Raw genomic sequence first — 16,980 nt, 5'->3', positions numbered from 1 at the left:
GATTAAAGGTCTTTATCAACATCAGTTAGAAGTGAAGACTAGACATGAAGTCAGGTAACCATATGGTATTCAGTAGCAAATGGAAATGAAGAGTAATTTATGCTGTTTTAAACAGGATAAGTTGTTAGGTAGTGTATGTTTATAGACTCTGGATGCAGCAGTTTTCCAAAATCACAGAATCACAGAATGTTAGGGATTGGAAGGGACCTTGAAAGATCATCTAGTCCAATCCCCCCACTGGAGCATGAACACCTAGATGAGGTTACACAGGAAGGTGTTTGGGCGGGTTTTGAATGTCTCCAGAGAAGTAGACTCCACAACCTCCCTGGGCAGCCTGTTCCAGTGTTCTGTCACCCTCACTGAGAAGAAGTTTCTTCTCGTATTTAAGTGGAACCTCCTGTGTTCCAGTTTGTACCCATTGCCCCTTGTCTTATCATTGGTTGTCACCAAGAAGAGCCTGGCTCCATCCTTGTGACACTCACCCTTTACATATTTATAAACATTAATGAGGCCACCCCTCAAGTCTTCTCTTTTCCAAGCTAAAGAGACCCAGCTCCCTCAGCCTTTAATCTGAGTCCTTGGTTTTGTGGGTTTTGTTGTTGTTGTTGGTTGTTTTTTTGTTTGGTTTTGGTTTTTGCTGGTTTGGTTTTTTGTTTGGTTGGGGTTTTTTGTTTGTGGTTTTTTTAATCAAGTTTAGGCTTCTCATCTGCTAACCAGGGGCAAGAAAGTTCTCTTGTATTTATACCAGTCTTTAGGTGTGGCAACTCCTATTTGTGCTGTATTGTGGTTATATTTAACATCTGAACTACTTGTAATTGTCTGCAAATAGCCCATTTGTTTTTGTGGTATCCTCCTAGCACTGTTCAATTCAAATCCATCTGGGATTACAGTGATGTTTTATTTAAATACAAACAATGTGCTTGGGAACAAAAATACCCTTATGAAGAACTATGTATTATGTGTTTTGCTCCAGTAATTGCACTTGAGAAATCCTTGAATCTACTGCCATTTGTGCATCCAGTAGTACTCTTGAACAGCTGTTGCAAGGAAACTTACTGAATACCATCTTTGCAAGACTTTAAGTTACTTAATTTTTAAAACATAGGATTTCAAGAACAGGCTGGATTCTAGCAATGTGGTTTGTAGTCTTGTGTTGTTTTTTTGTGGGCTGGGAAAGGCATGTAAGGGAAGCTGGTTTTCTGTGGTGTGTGGTCATCTTACATGCTAATGGAAAATCGGCTTTCTGTGTTTTCTTTCTTTCCTCTTCCTTCAGTCTTGAAGACTTAAAAATTTGTCTTGTGATATAGTTCTTTTTAGGCATGATGTCGTTCCAGAGGTAGTTTCCAGGGTAGATGCAGGGGTAACTAGACTGCATTATTGTTTAAATCTTCTTAAAGATAAACATCTTATGTCATGTAAGAAAAAACTTCAGAACTGAATTTGGCAAGATTAGATTGGAATTGCCTCAAATCCAATTAAGCCACACTGCATAGACGTGCTGGGAATATAAATGCAATTACTGTAAATTTGTACAAACTGATTTGTTGCATTATCTTGCTAATCTAACATACAGTACTTTTTGTGTCCATATTGCAGACGGCAACTCCAAACTAACATGGCAGTCAGACTGTGTGATGTGGCTTCTCTGCTTAGAAGTGGTTCGTGGGCAGCAGAGCCTTGGACTGGGGTCTGTGGGATTTTTCTTAAATTCTGTAGGCTACGTTTTTACATGTTAATAGTGCTGAGGCCATACCAAACTCTTTAGTCTCCTATTTGGAACGTTAACTCTTTTTTTATGTTTTGTTATAGGCTATAGGTTGTGTCCCTATTCTGTGAGACCCTAGAGCACACTGGCGTACCATGACGACTTTTTCTATAATATGGTGATCTTCTGTAGAAATTATACTGCAGTGGCTTGCCTTTCTTTTAATGTCAATTAGATTTTAGTACTAATTCAAAACACCTGGTGGTTAATTGAAGAGTAGTATTGTACTAAAATGGTTTTGGTATGGTCTGAATACTAAATTGCAGTAACTTTAAAAACCTGTATGCTGTGTATTTATGATTACTATTTTAAAAATCTGTCTACAAGTCTTATTCTAAAATTGTTTGAAAACTGTAAATTTATCTCTTAAACTAACTTTCTGGGTGGAAAATATTAGTAACTACTGAAGATGTGCTTTGTGTTTTATGAACAGTTGTATTCAACCTATCAATACAACATGGATTATTTGTAAAACATATTAGTATCACTTTATTCAGAACAGATGGTTCTATAGCTCAGAAGTGCTGTAATTTCTGCACACACAGGCTACTGCAGCTGTTCATTTGAATGTTGGCTTAGAACCTCATTCTTACCACCTGAACATGAAAATAAATGTGCAATTAAAAGTGCATTGTTTGTCCTTGCTGGTTTTGATGAGGGAACACTTAAAATTTGAGGAAGAAAAAAAAAACCTAAAGGAGTAGGGGAAGGCAATTCTAGAGAGCCTCAGCACAGCATTTGTGGCTACTACCTCTGCCAGATAAACTATGTTTTGAAAAGTAATTTGTCTTAATTGGGATAATCTACTTTCTCATCTTTTCAGCTGACTTGTTTCATCACAGTGTCAGGAGCAGGTTACTCCTTGGAGGTTGTCTCAAGAGAGGAAAATGTTGTAGCAGCTCAGGAAAACTAGATCACATTTTTATATTAAGTGTTCTTATTAAATGAATCTTCCCTTTTGTGTTGTACTGAAGTAACCTCTTGGAAAATGTTTCTGTATGCAGAACATAGAAGTGTATTCCTAGGAATGTCTGAATTGTAGTTTGAGACACTTGACTTACTGCCCCTCTCCTGTTTTGGGGAAATTCAAATTTGCACTCCCTGAGTGCAGTTGACCTAGTCAGCTGTTTGGATATGCATTGATTGCATACACTGCTCTGACCAGGACAGTTAGGACAACCTCCAGAGGTCCTGACATTACACTATGATTTTTACAATAGGATTTTTTTGTGTGAGAACTCCTAGAAATTGAAGTATGAGGCTGGATTTCAGTGACTGCTGGATTTTTTTTTTAGTGAAACTTCCTGATGAGTCTTGATTCTGTGCTGAAATGTTTATTACTGGATAATTAATTTATAGAATTTTCTGTTGGATGCTGTCCTGTATAGTTGGTCTCAGGCAGGGTAGGCTGACCAACTCTTGGATATTAGACTGCCATTAAAAATCCACTGTATTTACCAATGGCTACTGTTCAGTGACTGAGATGGCAGAGAACCTTTTGTACATGTCATAGCTTGTGGGCAAGTACTGACATGTCTCCAAATGTTTGCAGTATCTGCCAATCATGCAGTCAGTTACTTTGGGGCGAAACACAATGATTCCTGGAGTGATGGTAACTCCCTTGTTTTGATGTGTGTAATTAAATCAAGTATCAAATTTAACAAGGTACAGGGAAGGGAAGAAGTGAGAACCAGGAATTGTACTGTTATATATAAAATAACCAAATACTATCACTTTAAAACCTATGCTTCATATCATTTCAGTTATCCATTGTAAGTTAATAGAACTGATTACCCTTGCAACAGGCCAATTCTGCCTGGTTACTTCTATAAGGCTATGATGCCCCTAAATGAAGGGAGTGGGGGAGGATGGAAACTAAGCTTTGAGTGTTAACTTCATTGGGAGAGCTCGTAGAAGATTTTAGTGACAGCCTTATTTGCCTGTAAATTTTTATGAAGTATTGCCTTGACTGACAGTTAAAATAATTCTGTATGGGTGGGTTTATTTGCATATAGAGGCAGTATATGGCTCTGGCAATACCACTTCTACATAATGACAAGTATTTTAGATTCTTGTCTGAACTCTCCTAATAGGTGGTGAAATATGAATTTTGATGGTTCGTGTTTTCTGTGTTTTTCAGCAGGTAATTGCTGCCATGGAAACACAACTGTCTAATGGACCAACTTGCAATAACACAGCCCATGGTTCAAACACTATAAACAATTGCTCATCACCAGTTGATTCTGGGAACACAGAAGACAGCAAGACCAATTTAATAGTCAACTACCTTCCACAGAACATGACACAAGAAGAACTGAAGAGTCTGTTTGGCAGCATTGGTGAGATAGAATCCTGCAAGCTTGTCAGGGACAAAATAACAGGTATGTTGGTTTGGGGATTTTTCTGCTTTTTTTCAGTTTCCAAGCAGTGAGCTGTCAGATGGTGTTTTGCAGTTCTCTTAAATCCTTGAATAAAGGCAGAAGAAACCAATGCTAATGTTGCTAGTCAGAAGGAACTTCAGTTCATTGTTACCTAGATTCTACACCCCAAAATTAAGTGTCTCTATTTGCATTTTATCCAGGTTTCTATGAGTGCTATAAATGCTAACAGGACACTTAAGTCTCTTGAGCTTTAGAGTCCTTGGAAAGAAGATTCACATGTGGAAAATGAGATATCTGTACAAGGTTTACTTAATTTTTTTTGAGCTCCCTTGGAGTCGTGACTTCATTAGCCCTACTTGATGCGAAACTTCCTTTTTCAAGGGTGCAGGTATTTAAACTCGTACCTTGCTTTGGAAAAAGGTGGACTTCATTTATTCAGCTTTGTATGTAGAGCTGCTTTTGCATTGCAGCACTTGAGCAGTTTCTTTAGGAATCAATATGTGATGTCTGAGAGTGCAAGTATGAATAGCAGTGTGATGTATTCTGTTAAAACTTTAGAGAGAGCTGGTGTGCAGGTTGCATGTATTTAGACCAGTTGTTTGACTTTGAAAGAACTACCAGATGGATGCATGCACTTTAAAACAAGACTGAAAGGATGGTTGGCAAAGTTTGGTTTGTCTCATCTCTTTTCTGACTCTAAACTCTCTCAAATTAAAAAACATTCATGTAGCACTGTTAACATTTTGTTAGTTTTATTCAGAAATGTTGACTTTAGTACTTTTATTTCCTGGATTTTTTGCAGACTTCTCAAATATCCATCTTTTAAGAACCTATCCTTATGTTCTTGGTGGCAACTCTTAGATGTTCGGGTTAGCTTCTGAGTGTATAAAAATGTACCTCTTTGAGGCTGCATGTTTTGTATGCTTTGGTTTAAGGTATGGTAGCCCATACTTTCCTATTAACAAAAGGTAGTGGCAGAAGATGGACATTCTTCTTGTACTAAATAAAAACTTATTTTGTGACTTGGTGTTCCTGAGCAGCAAAAGTGGGAAGACAAAAGCTTTAGTTGTTGCAGATTGTGTGGCTTCAAGCCCTACTACATGTGTTTGTGTTAATGGTTTGGGTATACCTGAGAGATGTGTTCCCTGACTGTCAAAATGAATAATGGAAGACAAGGCCTAAAAGCCTTCAGGCAGCTCTGGCACTAAACCCAGAACTTGCCTTTGGCATGTAGTGCATGTGTTCTTCTGTCCTGATGACATATTTGTTCCTCTAGCATGGCAGAAAGAAGTTATGCCACCTTTTCCCACATTGATGCAGACACTACTGTATCAGCACTACAAGGATGACGTTTATGAATCTGGCAGCAAAAAGATGCTAAAGGGAATATTTGCACAGAACTTAGTTCATCTATATCTGTACCTACTGTGGGTGAGCAGAGTGACCTAAGTTAGAGATCTCTTTTCCTAAATTTGATTGTCTAGTCTGCTGCACAGTGATACTGACTTCAGCAAGAGCATGTACCTTTTTTGGGTAATATAAAGTAGTTTAATTGCCAGAGTAATTCCACTAATATACAATTAGTGAAAATACCGATAAGATGCTGAATAATCACCAACTTTTTTGAGGATGCTTTTTTGTTGTCATTTTCTGCATGCTGAAGACAGCATTTGTGACTGTCTGATACATTTTTATCTGTGTGTCATGTGAGAATAACCTGTTACATATAGAGATGGTTTTGGTGTTGGTCTCTCTTGATTATAGGTCTTGGCTACTGTCCTCTAAACAGTGTTCTTACCAACTGCACTTCTGTGTCCCCAGTCACAAGGTGGATTCTCGAGCCTGACTTCTTTGCAGCTCAGCTCTACACAGCAGCAGTCAATTTTATGCTTGACTTCAGGTACCTTACAAACTAGAAACTGAAGAGAAGAAATGTACAGACACTTGTACTGTACTCAGGCCTAGAGAGGTAATGCTGTACTTAGGAGACTGCAAGAACGGGATTTTTTTTGTCTTGATCTTTTCTACTGAGTATTCTACATACAGTTTGCTAATTTGAAAGCAAATTCCCCCAAAGCAAGGGAATCCTGCCTGAAGAGTATGACTTCTGGAAGATAACTGCCAGAATGTGTGCCTCTGTCTTGAATTCACTAAGCCATACTTCATGGCCGTTCCTCATTTCAATTAGCAATTACTGGCAGCTTACTCTCCCTGAGGTAGGGACTATTTAGTGGCACAAAATGAGTCAAGCTCAGAGGCTGTGTAAAGGCCAACACTGATCCTTTGACCTGTGTTTTTCAACTTCTGTGCCTTTCAATGAAGGGGAGGCAAAGCCACTTTTGGACCTGAATGACCAACTCTCCTTCCTGTAGGAGGTGGCTTGCTTATAAGACATTAGGTAGTGTAACAGTTAAACCTGTAAAGTACCCTGCTTCAGCATGGCAGCCTTGGCTACTGAAGCCACTGCTTTTAGTCCTTCTGGGCTGACCCAACCTCAGAGCAATCTCTGGTCTTCACTGTGAAGGATACCAAATGTCCCTGCAGATGCCAAAGAAACTAGACTGGGCTGATGGCACATCGTAGTGTCTTCAGCCAAAGACTGGTTGATGCAGAAAACAAGCCTGTCTTCTCTATAGGTAATGACTTCAGTGCTTTGAAACAAAAGGTACTTTACTTGGCTGTTTCCTGACCTTTTGTTTCAGAAATGGAAAGATTTAACTGGTACTTCATGAGTTAGATGGCTGTTCAAAGTGTTTGTCAGTCTCACAGATCAAAATTCATATGTTTAGCATTCGTTATTAAAGTTGCTTAAGGATTACATGCTTTTCCCAATTAAGAGGCTGCTGTGGGCATGCAGAATTTAGCCTGATGGTATTAATGATGCATGTGCAAATTGCCTATATCCTTACAAGATGGTTTTGATGTTTTATGTGCTAGAAGCTCACATTGCTGCTACTTAGTGTCAAAAGACTCCTTGCTTGGGAGTAGAATGGAGCAAGACTTAACTGCAGACCTCTTGTATGATGTCTTCTGTATAGCATAAAGTGATACCTAGGAAAAATGCTGAATTTAAATTACATTCTCAGTAGGTGAGAACTCTAGAGCTGGAACTATTGGAGAATATAGTTGATGTTTCTCCTTTATCTGAGAGCAGCTCCTCAGCTTTGAGGTATACATTTAGCTGCCAGCAAAAAATGGCATCTGTTTTGTTCTAATAGGCTTTGGTATAAAAGAGATTGAGAAATGTGGTGTCTGACCTTATAACTGCATTGGGAGCAATACTTCAGATTTAAATAGCCTGGAGCAAGGTATCCTTGTTTGTGGATGCTGAGGAAGGAATTCTCTAGTTTCAGTCCTGTTCTTACTAATTTTCAGGTTTTCTATAGAGTTCTTGAAAAGCAAATTTTACTTTCTTTCTACAATTTACAACAGGAATTGTCACTGAATTCTGTTAAGAAATAGATTTGGCATGAATTTCAGAATTTATATTGGTTTAATTCCTGTGTTAAAACAGTAACTTTTCTTCATCTTGAAAGAGCTGTCACCAGTACTAGGTATTTTGTGGATAACACTAATTGATGAGAAGTTTAGGCAAGTGTGGAAATGGAAATAAACTTTCATACAGGCTAAACTGCAAATGTGAATTGTTAAGGAGCAAAACTTTGGTCTGCCCTTGACTGTCTAGTTGAGGTTGCTCCATATCAGTATTGGATATATGCTCTGGCTACTTCATGAGGTGAAACTTCATGACATACTGGAACTGAGAGCTGTTTGCCAAGCAAATGAAAGCTCCAGTATAGGAATGCTAAGAAATCTGTTAGTATGGGTGAATGAAATGAAATGTGCTGGTGAACTGTTTCTCTGCAGTGAAACATTATTTGAGGAAAACAAGAAATTTTAACCTATCTGTCCGTATTAGCAAGCAGTGTCAGAGTCCCAGACCATACCCCTTTGATGTGATCTTCTGGTTCAGTAGATCTTAAGACATGAAGCCTGCTGCTTACCAGGTCACCAATGCCATGCATTGAAATTCAGAGGGATCAAGGATGGCTACTGCCATCTTCACCCAGATACTTGTCAGAGTATCCTGTGGATTTGAACCAAATTATTTCCTGCTCTATTATTTAATGTTCCGTTTTTGGTCACATCTGCAACACTGGAGTGCATTTAAGACTGCATTATAGCAGTGCCCAAGTTCCCTGAAGCTGTCCACACACTTCAGGATTGAGATGAGTTGAGCTTGAGGGCCTTTCTGCATCTGGAAAACCTGTTGGAATGAAGTCTTCTTTTTAATTTCCTGTGAGCGGCTTGAAGCCCTTTTTCTAAAGGGCTGTTCTAGTCATTTTAGTAATGCTTTTTACATAGAATAGAGTTTGTTAAAACATCTTAATTGCTTCAGTCAATTATTATAGCTCCTTGCAGTTTACTGTCTCTATAAAGTTTGTGTCCCTTACTGTTTGTTTTTTCCACCGCCCCGCCCCGAGGATTTAGTTCTGAAGGAGATAGTTGAGAAAGCTGAACTGCAGACTCATCTCCAGGCATGCTCTTCTTTGTGGGCACAACTTGCTGTTGGGGCAACATTAGTAGCTGAAGGGAAGTTTACTTGCTCAGCTAATGGAAAAACACTGAAAGTGTTCTCAGCAAGAATTAAAATAGCCAATTGCTGTTCTGTTTTACCGAGGTGGAAAGATTAAACCTGGATACTAATGAAGATCTTAAAATGGTGCTGAATTAGTCTCTTCATGTGGGAATCCCAGTGACAAGAGCAGCATCTGAGAACTGGGGCATGAATGTCACTTATCTTCACTTGCTAACCAGAGAATCTGTCTGGAATGAGTCATTGTGCCTAGATATTCTGAAGTCTGTGTTAACTCTTACATGCTTTTGACTAATGCAGATGTATGTAAATACAAGGTACAGAACTACCACATGAACTAATTATAGTTGCACAATAGTTGGGAGACCTTGGTTTCAAAAAAGCATCGTAACTGAATTCTTATCAGTTGCTCTAGATAGCTGTTGAGTGTAAGTGCTTTTACATATTTAAAAGCAGCAGACAACATTTTACTTTGTTAAGCATGTGTAATTATAAAAATTAAGCCAAAATACTTTAAATGTAAGGGAAGAGGGTAAAATGAGATTAAGTCTGATTGTCAAACTCCCCCTCTTCAGGCACTTAAAAGCAGAAGCTTTCTGCTTATGCAAGACGGATGGCTTAGCAGCTCTTGATAAAATGCAAGCGACAGTAGTACCTACGACTTATAAATGAACACTTTACCTAGAAAATGGAGTTTCCCATATTCATGTAAAATTGCAATGAATGTGGTGTTCTTACAAAAAAGAAGACTCTGTTTAACACCCACTATCTTTAGTGCAAAAACCTGTGCAAGATAGATGCTTAGTTTTCACGTTGTGGAACAGTCTGCATGATTTCAGGCCTTTTGCTTCTTTGTCATTTACCCAGGAGCGCTTGTGGAGTTGTTAGCTAAATTGAAACTTTGTGGAATTCACACTTATTTCAGAGAGCAGCTGAAATCAAGTGTCTCAAATATGGGAGAATTTATTAGTTTGCTTGGCATCAAAGCTCCTGTGCTGTTCTCCTATTAGAATAATCATATGATCACAAAATTTGCAACTTATTTTCTCTAAAAGAGAACCTGTTTGATAGGTCATCTTTTCTTGTCATTCTTGGAGTGTGTTTTAATTAATAATAATACATATATGTAGACAGTGTTTGCAGTTTGGCATGCCAGTTTTCACTGCCTAGTAAACAAGGCAGGATGTGTTGAGATCTAGCGTGGAACAGTATGTCACACCTGTAGACTTGTGTAGCTGTGAACCCCTGGTAAAGGACCGTTCCATTTAGTACAAGGAGCCAGGTGCTCCCCACCTGAAGATTTCTTTTTACATCATTTTCTGCTGTCAAACTTCCTGCTTTCTGAATGTGAAGACAAAGTCTTTCACGGCCTTCTTGTTCATCACTGTTACATGGGCCTGTTTTTCAAACATGATCTAACTGACTTACTGTGAAGCTTACATATTGGTTGAAAGCCTGATCCTCTTGCACATTCTTTTCCAAAAATCTGTGTTCCCATTTGGCCTATGACCAGTGACTATCTGTCACATTGTGGTAGGGTTTCTTTATGGTCAAAATTATAGGCTCTTGGAATAAAATTATGTAGATTTTATTATGTCACCCTTAAATATTTCATAGACTCTTACCTTCTAGAAATCATAGTGTAATAATGGACAGGCACACAGAAGAAGGGTCACATTACTTTTTCTTTGTTTTGTCAACTTCAGTCTTATGTGAACAGGCATATCTATCTTGTTGTGGATATTTCATCTTGTCCTCTGCAGCTACTGCAGATACTTCGCAGAAGTTAAGCACTTCCAGAGAATTTATGCAGTTGTAGGCAGTATATTTACAATTAAAGTTTGTACAGAAATAGTTTTTAGTTGTTAATACTGAAATTTCTCATGTATGTTCTTTGCTTTTGTTGAAGAGCTGTGACGATAAATGCAAAGGATTCTGGGTTGGTCACAGATAGGAAACGTGTGGAGTTGGACACAATGTCATCAGAGTTGAGCTTATGTTGTTAGCAGCAGTAATAGTTCTGGTAATGTTGGTTATAATGTAGTATGTGCAGTGTATATGCATAAAGTCAGAGCAATGTCAGGAGGGACTCTGTGCTGTCAGATCCTTGGTTATAGAATACTCTTCTCTAGAGCAGAGTCTGAGGAAAGACCTGATGACAATGTTGAATTGTGTTCTGCCCAAATGACTGAGGCTGTGAGATGGAGAGGATTTTTCTTTCTGTGGAGTAGGTGCTCTGTGAGCATGGGCGAAACACTATCTTAAGTGGGAGCTCTTATGTTTGCTATGATGTTGTCTTCTAGTAATCAAGGGAAAGAGATCATGTGTTCTCAGTGGAAGTGGTAGAAGGTGCATTGTCTGACTGGCTGTTTGAATCTGAAACACTTGAAACTCGTTAACCTCTGTAGTTTTCTCTACTTCTGTCATACTGGTGCAAAAACTCATAGTGCATATTTAGTGTCTGGCAATAGCAGAGCTGTTGGAAACCTTATCCCCTGTCAGTGCTACTGCAGAGCTCCTGACTTCATGGGAATTTTAGGCTTCAAAGTGACGTCACTGTTCAGTTGAGCCTGGGCTGGCAGTTTTTCATCTCTTGTCACTGTTGCTTTGAACAGTGTTAGCTTACTCTTCAAGTCTAAAACTTTCGCATGCCTTAGTGTAAGACTAATTCTGGAGCATCCAAGCTAACCTTACAGGCATATGGAAAGTATGGTCATATACTTATGCCTTAATTGGAGATTCTAGTTCTGTTGCTGCCTTGAAGTGCTGTAGGAGATAAACTAGACAAGTTTTCTTCATGTCCTAGAAGAAGCAAAAGAAGACAAATAGTATGGCATAACTGGAGTGGCTTAGTCTGCAAAGTGACTACTTATCTACAGTGTAGAAAGTTCCAAAAACATTCCCATGGGAAAAATGAAAATGTTGAGTACAGCAGGACAGTGACTAGCTGGAATTCTAGGTATTTGCTTGTGTCATAGAAGTGCCTGATACAGGGAAGATCATCTGAATGAACAGACCACTACAACTTTGGCACTTTCCAAAAGAGGTTTGCTATTTTTGTAGAACTCCCCAGCTCCTTCCTTCTCTGCTTTTACTCGCGATGTGCCTGGTGTTTGCGATCCTGTACTAATCTAATCCATTAGTTGTTTCTGCAAGTTTTTGAGTGTGCTTGGGGTGGAATAGTAGAGTAGTTTGGCAGCTAAAGGAGGGGGTGGCTGAAGCTGGATGCTCTTTTCTGGTGTGCAGAGTCTATGAGAGGCAGGGGTTCTCTCTAGCTGCTGCTTAGTGGTATACTGAGAAAAGGAATGAGTTCTGGCAGCCTGACAGCTTCTGATTTGGGGCGGGATGTGTACAAAGGTGTTGACTAGCAAACTGTATCTTCCCAGCAGGGTGCCTTGTGCAGACCTTGACTAAAACATGAAATCAAGAATAAAAACCCAATGGGATTAGAGGCAAATATATATTTATATAGGGTGGCTGTTTGATCTCTTCTCTGAAGAAACTTGCTGAAGACCTTGAAGCATAGATTTTTCTGGGGGTGGATGTGAAGGGAAGGGTTGTGCTTAATATCAGCTTTTTAATTTTCAACATAGTCCATGTTTTGAACTCTGCAGCTGTTAAAATGCAATCTCTGTGGCCTAGGGATTCAGTGTATTGTAGCAGCACAAAGGTAATAAAGTAATTTTGAACTTTGTGTGCTTGTTGGATGAAAGTGCAACAGCAGAGTGTTGGCCTCCTTAGCTGGCAGTTATAATACTGTCCTGCTGTCTGGACTGCATGAATAATCCTGAAGCAGTTGTGTTTGCAAACAAGCCTTATGTGTGGGTCCATATTACTATTATTAATGGAGACTTGTCTTAAGCCTGTTAATATTGTATCATATAGTAACTCTTCTCTGATTCTGCATATTGCTATTTAATGTTGTTGGAAAGGATTTAGCAGCATTTACTGTGCTTTTTCTTAATAAAATGCATAATTTATAGCACTTTAGCATGACTCCTGGAAGTGAGTCATCCAAGCAGGTGGGGATGAAGGAACTTGTTTCATCTTGTGTTACTCAAGATAGCACTTGTCTTTGCACTTCCACTTGCTTTTCTCTCCTTTGCAGGCACAATACTGTTTTGACCTTTCAGGAGTTTATGGGCTTTGTTTTTACAAATAAAAAGGCAGCAAAAAACTGTTTGACTAAACCTTCATAGTGTGTTGCAGGGATTCATTGAAGTTGCCTAGTTATTCAGTTCTTATTACTGACATTGTGGAAACAAGCTATTTTTAAAATGGCTAAATGTTTATTCATCCATATATTAACCTGAATTACTGAGCTGATCTCAATATGCAGCATAATCAAGGACTTGATGTTTTAAAACTGAAACTCTTTTTATAAGGCTAAATATGATTACAGACCTCTGAACATAGTGAATCAGAACATGATCTTCATTAAATGGCTTGGCTTTTTAGCAAGCGCTGTGCTTTTTGGTGGAGATGAATGCAATGTAGTTCTCTTGCACTTTTCCTGCAGCCAAATCAAAACTCTTGTTAGCAGTTGCAGTAACTTACAGGAAGCCTGTGTAAGTGTTGTCTTGCAAGCTGGCACTGGTCCTCTAGTGATACGGGATATCTCTTGTGCTTTTGGTAGAGGAAGTGCTCTTTGCTTCCACCTTGGGAGTCCCCAGGCTACCTGTTTGGCATGTCTTATCACTGCTTATTCTTTCATAGGTGCTTGAAGGTGTGTATTATGTCCTAGTGATTCTAGGCCAGCTGTTTGAATAAATATTAATTCTAGTGGAAACTGCTATGTGTTAAGATTTCAAGTAATCTGAAGTTTTTAGAAGCATTACTGCCTTTCAGGGTAACTGTGCTGTGAAATTAGTGCAAAGTATTTATAAAATCAGGGTGTGTTTCACTGAAGTCTGCCTCACTTTGGGTAGCAGTGTTGCTGACCAGCATACCCTGAAGCCCTTTCACTCCAAGGATGTCATCTTGGTTATAAGGATGTGGTTACCACTGTAGAAAGTGGGTACTTCCTCAGCCACCACAAGCAGAGTGATAAGTAATAGACTTCAAGCTGCAGATGGTCCTAACTGGTTCATCTGGTCCATTATGTATTGAAGCAGCTAGTATATTGCATTATAGAAGCAAGAGCTTAAATATGTGCAAGGAACTTGATTTAGCTTCACATATTTATACTTATCTTGCTATGTGAAAGCACTTTATTTCTATATTTTGTTGTCTTTTGTCATGGTACACTTCAACTGGCAGTTCTTAAAATACAAATTTACCAGACTGGCATCATGCTTCTCTATGCACAACTGCAGAAAAGGATCTACTACACTATTCTCTTTGGACTTTTTGTCTTCCTGGAGTATGCCAAGTATGAGTAGAAGTACACAGACAGTTGTAGAAGGCAACAGAAGAAATGTACAGATGTCTGGTTTTAGTGACACAATACTTTAACCCACATGTAAAGGGAAAATAACTTACACAAATATAGCTCAGATGCTGCATTTCATTTTGATTCCTTTAACAATTTTTGAAAATCTCTCTACTCACCGAGTTGCGAAAGGCACAACCATGTTACCTTTAACCTTTCCACACTGCAGACCAGTTGTTTCAGTTACTTTGTTTTTATTCTTCTTTTATTTGAGACATTTGGATTAAAACAGGATGAGACTTCTAATCTGAATTCTTTCGCATCTTTCGAGTTTCTGGAGCTATTGAAGATAAAAGTTGCTTTGTTTTTTTTCTCCTGGTCTTTCTGGTACCTATGGCTTCATGCAGGTTAAGCCACAGCCTTTTTTGAAATGCATTTGAAGCCTAAATGTTGTTGCACAATGGTTATTAAGTCTATAGCAAGATGCACTGATTATTTCCTGTGTTGCCCCTGCCACTTCCTCTCCCTCCCTGCCCCCCCCCCCCCCCCAAAAGCTTCCTTCTGGAAGAATTTTGCTGTGTTCCTTTAAGAATTATTTTGTGGAGACATTATTTCAGTTTCAAGTAATAAAAACGCCAGCTTTTCTGAGCATATCCTTTTCCTGTGTGTGTTTACCAACTACAGTGAGAAATGACTTGTTTTCTCTGCTACTCAATATTGCAGATTGGTAGTCGTTTGACAACTGTGAAAAATGAAAGAAGGATATTGCCCTGTGATGTAATTAGACATAATTTTTGAGTTGACAATTAGCACTTAAGCTAGAGAGAGAATTTATCCTTTGACAACAATTTATAATTTTATTACTCTCTTTCAGTCATCAATAAAGACCAGGAAAAAACCACATGATTGAAGGTAACACTGCAAGTTAACTTTTGCAAAATGTGCCCCAGGGGCAGAAAACAGTTTTCAGACTCTTGATCGCAGCACATTTCAGGATGTTTTTGAAAACTCGGAGGTTAAGTAGCAGATAGTCTGAAAGAAAAGCGAAACAAACCCCCAAGAATAGTATGTGTTAACATGAAATTTGGGAAAAGAATTTATGTTCAAATTTCACGCTAGTTTCTTATTTGGATGCAGAAATTACTCCACATTTCTAAACACCCCGGTAGTAGAAAAAGATGTTTTATCCACCTGCATATTACTTAAGGTGACTAGTTGGTACAGTAGGGTAGAATATTTAACACTACTGACTGTTTTCCTGACAAAGAACAAATCGACTGCAAAACACAAAACGTCTCAACTGTGTAGCACATGTTACTACTAATAGTGGTAAAAATTAAAGGGTAAAGCCACCTTTCAAAAAAATAACTGACTTAGCAAATTCTGTGGTGTGTTTTTACCTTGTCATAGTAAGGAGCTTCTTCTAGTGTAACAAGCTAGCTTGCAAGAAAGTGTGTTCCCCAGGTCAGTCATTGTTACTTCAAGAAGTTTATGGTGTCACTAGTTACTTTTGTGAACATGGGAGGCTGTAACAGGCAAGACTATGTTCAGCCTTCCCCAGTGTCCTTAAGCAAATACCTCTTTACTTTTGCTTGTGTGGAAGCATACGCTTTCCTATACAGTCCCTGCTTCCAGCTGCTTTTTTGGGGTTGAGATTTCCTATTTGGACATGGTGTATCTGTAAATAACCCTCAGTTAATATCTCTTCTGGTTCACTGAAGATTTTCGATCAGATTTGTGTAAATCTTAGCATCCACAATACCCCCTATCCTTGACTTTCTCTGCCTGGTGTGGGGAAGAACCAGAGCTACCCCCTCATTTTTGTATCTGATATCACCAAGTGTGTGTCGATGAAGCAGCAGCTGATGATGTTCCTCACATGCAAAGAACCATGAAAGATACAATGCAAGAGGATGGCACTAAGTTAATAGAGGGGTAGAGCTGAACATGGCTGAGGTTAGACTTCAAGTTCTCTTCCTGAAAAATTACATTTTTTTAGGGTAACTTAAAACTCTACCAATAGCTGTTTAATTACAGGTATAATCTTACTGCATGGTGGGATAAACTGTGGAGTACCTTAATCATTGTTTAACTCTTTCCGTTCAGACTTTGATTTCAGTTTTTCCAGATTCAGAGCAATAGCAGAGAAAAACTGGGTTTGGGAGAAGGAGACAAAGTATCAAATATTGAAATCTAGTAGCAATCATGGTTTACAGGTGTTTTCCTGCAAGCTTGTGAGCTCAGTTGTGTATGAGTCTTCAGTAAATAGAATCCATTTACTGGGACTATGGTCAAACTGCAGTTAAATTAGAGATTGCTCTGTGACTCATGCAGTTTCCTTCATTTTGCTGAAGCTGCTTTTAAAATGCAGTTTAAGCCTAAATGCAGACTTCAAAGGACTGTGAAACTTGAAAAATAATTTATGCTATAAGTAAATGGGAGGAAAACAACACCGATGGTATCCTCGTGTTTATTCCCTTAGCCTTTCTTGTTAGAGAGACCATAGCCATATAGGTAGTTTAAAGGTACAGTTCTGCAGTTAAGTGAACTGCATGTCTATGTGTGTGCTTCTAGCCTTATTCAGTGTCAAAATAAATTATCTCAGTGGCTTAAATTATATGCAGTTGACAATGGTGATTTATGAAGATGCAGTAACTTTTTTTTGAAAAAAAAGCTGGTGCTACCTGAATGATCTCCCTGCTCTGGCACAGAGTGCTCTGTGGGCTTGTCCCTCAAGAGGATCACCCTGGCACATTGTGGGAAATTCTGAAGCCTTGAATTGCAAATCCAAACAAACAAAAGGTTTGAGTTTTTCTTAATCCTGTATCTGAAACTGTTCATCAAACTTTTCATACTCCTGTGGTTG

At 38.7% G+C, this 16,980-nt stretch overlaps 1 protein-coding gene across 7 annotated transcripts in view; it reads left to right on the top strand.

The window, feature by feature from the left end:
• Positions 1-1,600: 1,600 nt before the first annotated feature.
• LOC136002667 (ELAV-like protein 2) overlaps positions 1,601-16,980 on the top strand; it is a 52,735-nt gene continuing 37,355 nt past the window's right edge. For 3 of the 7 annotated variants that reach the window (XM_065657932.1, XM_065657931.1, XM_065657928.1), the window contains exons 1-2: positions 1,616-1,687; positions 3,906-4,146. In XM_065657932.1, the coding sequence (XP_065514004.1) occupies positions 1,616-1,687; positions 3,906-4,146 (313 nt within the window). Of the gene's footprint in view, positions 1,688-3,905; positions 4,147-16,980 lie in introns of those variants that run through there. The other 4 variants (XM_065657930.1, XM_065657929.1, XM_065657934.1 and 1 more) reach the window with 3 other exon arrangements.

This window comes from Caloenas nicobarica, assembly GCF_036013445.1.
Source record: "Caloenas nicobarica isolate bCalNic1 chromosome Z unlocalized genomic scaffold, bCalNic1.hap1 SUPER_Z_unloc_1, whole genome shotgun sequence".
Lineage (NCBI taxonomy): Eukaryota > Metazoa > Chordata > Aves > Columbiformes > Columbidae > Caloenas > Caloenas nicobarica.
Note: the sequence above shows the minus strand (reverse complement) of the source record. Positions and strands in the feature narration are given on the sequence as shown.